General features: G+C 40.1%; 1 protein-coding gene across 1 annotated transcript in view; it reads right to left on the bottom strand.

Moving 5' to 3' along the window:
• Positions 1-582: 582 nt before the first annotated feature.
• The window catches only part of SCCPDH (saccharopine dehydrogenase (putative)), an 8,780-nt gene continuing 672 nt past the window's right edge, over positions 583-8,690 (bottom strand). The window contains exons 2-11 of the mRNA XM_009893667.1: positions 8,462-8,542; positions 7,853-7,982; positions 6,326-6,375; positions 4,643-4,773; positions 3,990-4,107; positions 2,869-2,988; positions 2,700-2,756; positions 2,065-2,176; positions 1,144-1,225; positions 583-802 (exon numbers count right to left, since the gene is read on the bottom strand). Of these exons, the coding sequence (XP_009891969.1) occupies positions 697-802; positions 1,144-1,225; positions 2,065-2,176; positions 2,700-2,756; positions 2,869-2,988; positions 3,990-4,107; positions 4,643-4,773; positions 6,326-6,375; positions 7,853-7,982; positions 8,462-8,542 (987 nt within the window). The 3' untranslated portion in view covers positions 583-696. The remainder of the gene's footprint in view (positions 803-1,143; positions 1,226-2,064; positions 2,177-2,699; positions 2,757-2,868; positions 2,989-3,989; positions 4,108-4,642; positions 4,774-6,325; positions 6,376-7,852; positions 7,983-8,461; positions 8,543-8,690) is intronic.

Here is an 8,690-nt window from a genome sequence, read left to right as displayed (position 1 = left end):
CCCCGCAAAGTCTTCTCTTCTCCAGGATAAACAGGCCCAGGTTTCTCAGCCTTCTCTCCTTTGTGAGCACAGCTCACTACAGGCAAGCTACTAAAGGATGGAAGTCAACATACCTTAAGACAACAGTACGGAGTCAGCTGATCTTTATAATAACGCAGGAAAAAAAGACAAAACTATTCCTTAAACTCTGAGAAACAACAACTACTCTTTTATTTCACTGTGGGCCCTAAGGCTTTGAAAGCAAGAATACCAGAAAATAATAGCGCCTATCCCAAACAGGCACAAGGAGTAACTAGTGGTTTCACCTGCCAAGGCACTTGTTATCCAGGGCCTGGCTGCTTTTAATACTCGGGGAATGGGGTGAAGCGAGAAGGCTGCGGTTAACTGTGAAGCAGATGCTATAGCAGTTCCATTAAGCAGTAACTTAAAACTTGGACGAAAGAGACTAAACAAAATTTTAGAACTAGTACCCAGTAAGTCACTGATTTAGTACGCTTGCGAATGAAAACTCAATACGCTTCATGGGTTTGCTCACTATAGCAAATAATATTACAGCTTTTAACTCAATTTTTCTCCTGTTTCTGCTGTAAACAATAGCACAGTGAAACTATTCTATGATTAGACTTTTACAGCCAAATGAGTTTTATTGGAGTTAGACCCAGGAAAGGTGTTAGTTTGTACAGTTAGGTTTTGACTTCAAACTTCAGGCTTGCTAATAACAGAGAACTCAACACCACGTTTGTTGAGGCGCTCAATCAGTTTTGTTTTGGAGAAGGCAGCTCCCGGAGAATATACACCACCTCTGTTAATGAAAATCAAAAGAGAAAAACATTAGCAGTACATTGATTGGGCGACAGGCGACACCTCTTTTTGACTTCAAAGATGTGTTTCCCTGCCTAAAAAAGAACAAGCCACTTTGTCACACAGGACAGCATGTGAGGAATTTGGCAAGCTGGTTATATTCATAGGATCATTTCTGCATCCGGCAAACTCAACAGAACCTATTCCATCTCCCTTGCACAGCCATTCGGGTGAGGCAACACAGAAATTCACAGGGTTATGAGATCTGTATTTTCAGAGAGAAACATATGCACACAGTAGCTTTAAGGCAGATCAGGGTCTTTGGCATGGGAAAGTACATACCCTTTAGGCAGACAAGCTGAATCTTCCAGAAGAGACACAGCAGCTTGAACCATTGCGATTGGTGTAGCAATATAGCCAGGCTCTGACCAAGAAAAACCAAGAAATGCACAGCATGTTGAAATGTAGAATGTAATCTTGCTCTTACCTACAGCATGCTGAAGAATAATCTCTCTGGCAATGAAATAGCCTTCCCCATTTAAGAACAGGTTTTTCACCTGGTAATCATCCCAAGTAGCTACTGAAGTCCTTAAGATCTAATCTGGCAAAACACTGCTTCAAATACAGGCCTATAAACCACACAACCACCACAAGTGATCACCTCACGGTGACAGAGGGTTCTCCATTAAAGTAAGAGCTTTCCCCATCCTGTGCTTAAATTGACTTTTGCGGTGAGACTGAGCTGCATTCAGTCACATATCTAGTTATTTAAAGAAGCTATGCTTCATTAACTCCTTTCTGATTATTCATTCTTTGCTGTCTGCAAACTTGACTTCAGGTGTCATCTCCCCTTCAAAGGAACGATCTGAACACAAGTATGCTTCAGCTAGAAAGTATACTCTGCCAGATCTGGTTAAGTTCACTGATAGGGGACTGGAAATAAACAGGTAGTAAGTCCAGGCTGTAACAACTGAAAACTATCCTTAAAGCACTTGCCCCTTAACTGCTCTACTCTGCAAAAATGAAAATTGGAACAGGGAAAGTCAGAAGGAAAGAGAATGATGAGTATGCAAACGAATTGGCTATTTGTAAAAACAGGTCACAGTGAATGCTAGGATTGAAGGTAATACTCTGTAAAGGTTGTTGACTTTGTCCATGTTGCAAGTGCTCCTCGAGGGTGAAAAGAATAGCAGTGGAACCATAAACCTCTTTTAGATTAGGGAACGTGAGGCAAAAGCAGTGAGCTGCTACTAATGTACACACCTGGTCCTTTCACTTCGGTGCAGATCTTGACATTTGGTTTGCCATTCTGGGGATCTTGCCCCTCACTGTAACCCTCGCCAAAAAAAGTCATTGTAAAAGAGGTCCCATCCATCTGTAGTGAACAAGGCAAGTTTGGTCACCAAAAAAGTAAAGCACTTATATCAGGTAAGCACAAGGAGTAAATATAAGTATCTATTATGCCAAATATTACGATCCATCTAAAAATGAGAGTAGTTAGAGTTATTGCTTAAAAGGTATAATCTCATCTAAATTTTTGATCACTTCTACTTTGTTGGAACTGCTACTGTTCTAAAGTCCATTTATTCTCTTGGTGCTTTCAGTTACTCAGTCTGCCTCTGTCATCACCTTTGACAGACTGAGTGCCGTGAGCCATCTATGTAAATACATCAGACCCAGCAACACGATCCTTTTTTTCCTCAGGCGAGTTCCACATACTTCCATGCCTAATACCAGAAGGCATGATTATGCAAATATTCAAAGCTATCTGAACAGGCACACACACAATGTGCATTTAGAAATTATTTCTTTTTCACTTAGCAGTTGACTCTACATTACTATTCCACCATTACTATAACAAATTTATTCCATAACTGTGATGGAAAACAGTCAGTTACCTGTTTCTGGGTTGGTCCTTCCTTTGTGAAGCGTCCAGCAGAGAAAAATTCTGGGTACTAAATAGTAAGAGGGGAAAAAAAAAAAAAAGACAAAAAGAGACCAACAGTAAACTAGAGGGAACATAAATAATCTCCAAACACTTAATTCTTTTGTGTTTTGAACACTTACTTTTATCAGAAGTTTTCTTCCGAAGCTAAACTTCACAAGAAGAAGAAATAAAATGCCAGCAAACATCAGCTTGATAACAGAGCCAAGACCACCTACATTCACATAAGCACCATACTGCACCTGAGGCAAAAACATATTTTCAGTGATAGAATTTACATTGATTTTTACAAAATAATTTTTACATTAGGAGAAGACAATATAACTATGGAATGGTGAGGGAGCGGAAAACTTTCTAAAGAAAGATGTGTTTTCATGTCTAATTTCAGGCTTCTCTCCTGAGATCTTCTTTCCTTCTCTTTGTGCTTTAAGTTTAAGAGAAACCGAGGCCTTACTTTACAATTCTGGAATAGCAATGGCAAGCCTTTCTCATTAGTAGTTTCCAAGTATATTTTTGCAGCGTTATCTTTCCTTCATCTCTTAACAGACGCCTGTGACTCTACACAGCTGTTACACAGATTGTTGGTGCTGGTGTCCTCTCAGAAAATCACAGAAAACAAAAACTTAACATCTTTTCCACCACCACCACTTCACATTGCCTTTACTCTGCACACCAGACCCCAAGCGCCAAAGAAGTCTTCAGATAGAATGAGCAGCATACCAATTCTTTATGAGAACGTTTACTACGTGATACTGACCCGACTATAGTTACACAGACTACAATCAAGATGCTTCTAGAAGCTCTGTTGATACAACAATAACAAAAAAAACCCCCAACCATCTGCACAGGAACAGAATTTAATGTATTTATCTGTCTCAAAAGTCAGGAAGCCTACCTTTCAAATATTTCTGTGACTCAAGGCTTCCATTTCCCACAACTACATACCCAGAAACCAGACAGCGTGAGAACCCTACGAGAGACTCTTAACTATTATGCTAGCAGCAATAAGCAAGATCATCAGGCACAGACAGCATCAAGTAGCACGAAACCCAGAAGGACCTGGACCACATCAGGTCAAGCAGCTTCCAAAGGTGACTAACAGAACAAGTGTCCTTTACAGAAGCAAAGCCACATTGCAGTTCAACCCTACTACACAGGTCTGCTCTAAGAACAGTTATTATGGAGAGGAAAGATTTGTTGAAAATGGTAATAAAGACACAGTACACCAATAACGGTAACTTACAGGTGTTTCCTGTAACTCTGTGTGCAAATAACGCTGAGACCGTTTCACAACAGAGGCATCAGATCCCATGAATGGAATGGAGTACTCTTTGAATTCCTGATTGTAAAACACAAGTCCTCTGCAAATGGGGGGGAAGAGACAAAAAACATTCAAATGTTCACGAAGACTGAAAGAAACTGATCATAACAGTCCTACCAATACTGGCTTTTTCTCAAGCATTCCTATGCCATTATCTTCTTTCACTGAAAGCAACCCATTGCAAATTTATCCCTGACACAACTGAAAATTCCATGCACTAGAGCAAGGATGAATTTGATAATCAAAATAATACTCTCCTCACCTTTCTTTTTTACCTTCTACTGATCACTTCTGAAATCAAACTAAGAAGTTTGCCATGTCGCTAAGAGTCTCCTAAAACAAGTTAGCTTTGAAACCCACTAAATGCTGGGACATGTTCTTTTTTTTCAGTAAAGCAGGAACAAGTCAGTAAAACTGAACTTATCTTCAATTCTACTAGACCAGTATCTACATCTTCCTATTATAATACAGTCCTAAATGCATCTTTTTAGTACTTCAGAATAACTTAGCTACCTATACAATAAATACTGGAACTGTTAGAAGACAACATGTTTCACATCTTACGCTTCTTATACCTTCTCTTAAGTTTTGCACCAACTACTGGAACAGGGGCATAGCCTATCTTTTTTCGAAGCTTCCTCAGGTTGTCTTGATCCGCAAGGCCATAAACAGCTGACTTCCAGGTCCCATCATGTATACAAGAACCCTGGCAACATAACATGAAACAGTAATTAATTCCGTATCTCAAGGTTTCATGTATTCTTTTAGTAATCACCTTAGAATTATTACATCTATTAAATATTATTACATATATGTATTATGATTATACCCACTAAAATACATTGAAATGTGGTGGGTTGACCTTGGCTGAATGCCAGGTGCCCCCACCAAGCTGCCTCCTCAGCAGGACAGGGAGGGGAGAAAGTAAGATGGAAAAAAAGCCTCATGGGGTCAAGATAAAGGCAGTTTAATAAAGCAAAAGCCGCACGTGGAGACAAAGCAAAACAAAAGATTTTATCCTCTACTTCCCATCAGCAGGCTATGTCGAGCCACTTCCCAGGAAGCGGGGCTTCAGTACACATAGCAGTTGCTCAAGAAGACAAATGTCATACATAACAAATGCCCTGCACCCCTCCTCCTTTCTCTTAGCTTTTATTGCAGAGAAGACGTCACAGGGTATGGAATATCCCTTTGGTCAGTTTGGATCAGCTGTCCCGGCTGTGTCCCCTCCCAAGATCTTGACCACTACCAGCCTCCTGGTGAGGGGGGGGGGAAATGTTGGAGAGACAGCCTGTGTGCTGTGCGAGCACTGCTCAGCAGGAGCCAAAACACTGGGGTGTTATCAACACCTTTCTAGCTACCAATACAAAGCACGGCACTATGAGGGCTGCTATGGGGAAAATTAACTCCACCTCAGCCAGACCCAATACAATCTCTACCCCTTACTCCACACAATTTGTGTCATGCTCGGGTCCCACATAATTTAATACATACATATATCTATCTTCTAACCATCCCACTGTATTTAATTCTCATTACTGAAATCCATTCTTACCAACATTCCCAACATATACCACAAACTTAAACCATCTTTATACCCAACATACAGATTTGTACATTCTCATAACTATCCCCTGTCCTTTAACAGGGAGATATTACTCTCCCATTCCACGGGCTTCCTCCACTCCTCCAGATGTTCATAAGAAACCATGGTGACTTACACAGCACCTGTCAAGACAGGTGCTCAGGATGGGAGAAGCAGTATGTTCAATTGTTGGGCACCAACACTGGCTTGCTTTGGGTCATCGTTGCATTACATTAATAATGACCTCAGAATTATTACATATATTACGCATTACTATAATTTTTACATATTTGTATTATGGTTACATGCATTGAAGTATATTGACAACAAAAAGACCAACCCAAACAGTCAAACACTAAGATTCCTGGCAACACACTGTGTATCCGTTATAGCTTACTTGTCTATGAATCCTTCCCACATCTCTGCAAAAACCAAGTAGTTATTGAAACAGCTTAACACAACAAACCTTAGGTAGACACCCTATGCAAATGAACCTTAAAAAGGCTGTTTGCCTGGGATACTTCTGTTAGCTCCTAAAGTTCTTAGACTTATCATCAATGAACCACCAGCTTGTTCCTTGGTCTGAATTAAGGTAATGACAGTTATTCTAATGGGCTACAGCGATATTATCACAAATACTCCTGAGTCTCCAAGAAGGTATAAACCAACTAACCTCAGGCCCAGATTTCACCTTCAGGAAACTTTCAACAGCAGTTAAGGTACCTTTAACGGAGAAGAAAACATTACTTGGCACATGCAATCATTAGTTCACAAAGCCAGAGTACACACTGGTAGACTCCAATAGCAGGCCACTGGCATAATTATTTGGAAAGGCAGAGTCACATCTTAATCTTCGCTTATTTTACTGTGAGATAAAGCTGCACAGCTATTTTAGTTTGCAAGTATCAAATTTCTTATGTAAAGTACTTCAATAAGGCTCCCTAATATTATCTTTACTCATTAAATTTTTCATTCGTCTTATCTAGTTCATGAGATAATGTAAATAATCAATGAAAAAGAAAAGAATATTCAGAGCTGTATTTAGTTTTTCTCCCAGTTTCAACAGAAAAGATGATGTAAGCTGCAAAAACTGAGATGGACTTGTGGATTTTGGTAGATTTTAACTAAGAAAAAAAAAAAAAAACAACCCACAAGATATACTAAAACTTCTAATTTTAGCATAGCTCATGTTTTGCAAAGAATGTTTAGTTGTGATGAACAGCAAAACAAAACATCTCCTCTAAACACTGCTTTGTTTTGCTTTGCTCAGTTCCTTCCGAGATTGTAAAACTGCACTTTTTGGGCAAGCAGCTGGATAGACAAGTGATAATACCATAAAGTCAAAATAGGAAGAGACAAAACAAATCTTTCTCCAAAACAAGTATCAGACATGAAATTATAACCCCAGGAACAACCAGATACTCATTTCCATGCCTCTCCTCACTCTCCAGTCAGATCCAGATTGAGTTTTCTTAAACTCCAACGTAAAGCAATCCAACTTAACAGCAGATTTAAGAGTCCATAAAAGGAAAACATTTGGTTACTCTTATCGGCCCTTCCAACTGAAAGTCAGTCCTGATGAACAAAATATCCTCATTTGAGATCAGGTCCAAGTACTATTTGCATAGAATTAAATCATCTCATATCCTTTCTCAAATGTATTTATCCTCTTTCAGTGACCGCCAATATCTCTTAATGGAAAAGGGACTGTATGGCCCTGTCTATCTCCTTACACTCATACAACAGCTTCCCAGTGCTTGCGGTAGAAAAAGAAAACTTACAAAACCTGATGACCCACTAATTTGCCATCCCTTTCCTGCAGCCTTCCTGTCCCCACTGCCTCCTCCCTACCAGATTCCCACTGCACAGGAGGCAGGCAGTGTGCCGAGGCTTGCGTCAGGACATCCACACCCTGCATGAACAGCCCCCTCCTGACAACTGAAGCTTCTGTTCTCTCAGTGAGCAATGCTTCCTTGAATCCCTCCTCTACCTAATGATAAATTTTCTCCAATCCAATGGGAATATGCTTTACATTTAAATTTTCATCAACCAGAGTTGATTGAAACCAGTCAGCTGCTGAAGGCAGGAAAAATGAGACACTGAAAGAGAGTCTCCACAAAAGCACTGCTGCTTTAGGAAACCAGATGAAAGCATCATCTGCATTTCTTTTTCAGCACAAGGTCACACTTATTTCACTCACCTTTCAATTTGTCTCTGGTGTACAGTACTCCCATATCCGCTGGTATTGAGTCAAAGCCACAGCTTCCAATGACATAGACTCTCTTTTCTGCGGCTTTTTCATTGTATTTCAGGTACATTCCTTCCAAAAACTGAAACACAGTCAGAACAAATATTCTCAGCAGAACACCAGATTTGGCCATACCCAAGATGACCCATCAGCACTTTCCTGTCATATCATAGCATCCAGCACACTTCAAGCCTCTGATGAGCATCTTCAAGACAAATACATATTATCAACCCTGGCTGATGGTATGAAAGCGTCACAGCTCTGTAAAGAAATGTAATCTATACAGAATTCCTATGTAGAATCACAACTGAGACTTGAAGCTGAATTCAAAAGTTTGGGAATTCCAGAAAGAACCCGAGTGGCTCTTGTCTAAAAGAGAGAAAACTATACAACTGACACACATTAGCGTACTTTAAAAAAGGTAACCCATCTTGAAATTGCGGATCAGGAGGCAGAGTTTGCCCTCATGTTCAAAACCATTAGCAGAAACACAAAACACACTAAACAGATATTCCTTAACAGATCCTTGATATAATTTAGCGCTTATCTGCTGTCACATACCTGGGGTTCTCCGCTGATATCAATGCAGCTTGCACCATTTTCAACACAAGCTTCTACCACAGGCTCGCCAAAGAATCTATACTATCAAAGGAAAGAACACCACACGTAACAGAATAAAACCCCCACATCACAATTTACCCAACATGCTTTATCTAACAGATGCATCTGCAAGAAGAGTAAGCACTCAGTGCCTACCAATTTTGCCAAGGGGGGCAAAAATGTAACAGCA

Source organism: Charadrius vociferus, unplaced genomic scaffold (assembly GCF_000708025.1).
Source record: "Charadrius vociferus isolate BGI_N301 unplaced genomic scaffold, ASM70802v2 scaffold309, whole genome shotgun sequence".
Taxonomy (NCBI): Eukaryota; Metazoa; Chordata; class Aves; order Charadriiformes; family Charadriidae; genus Charadrius; species Charadrius vociferus.
This window is presented reverse-complemented; position numbering and strand designations above follow the sequence as displayed.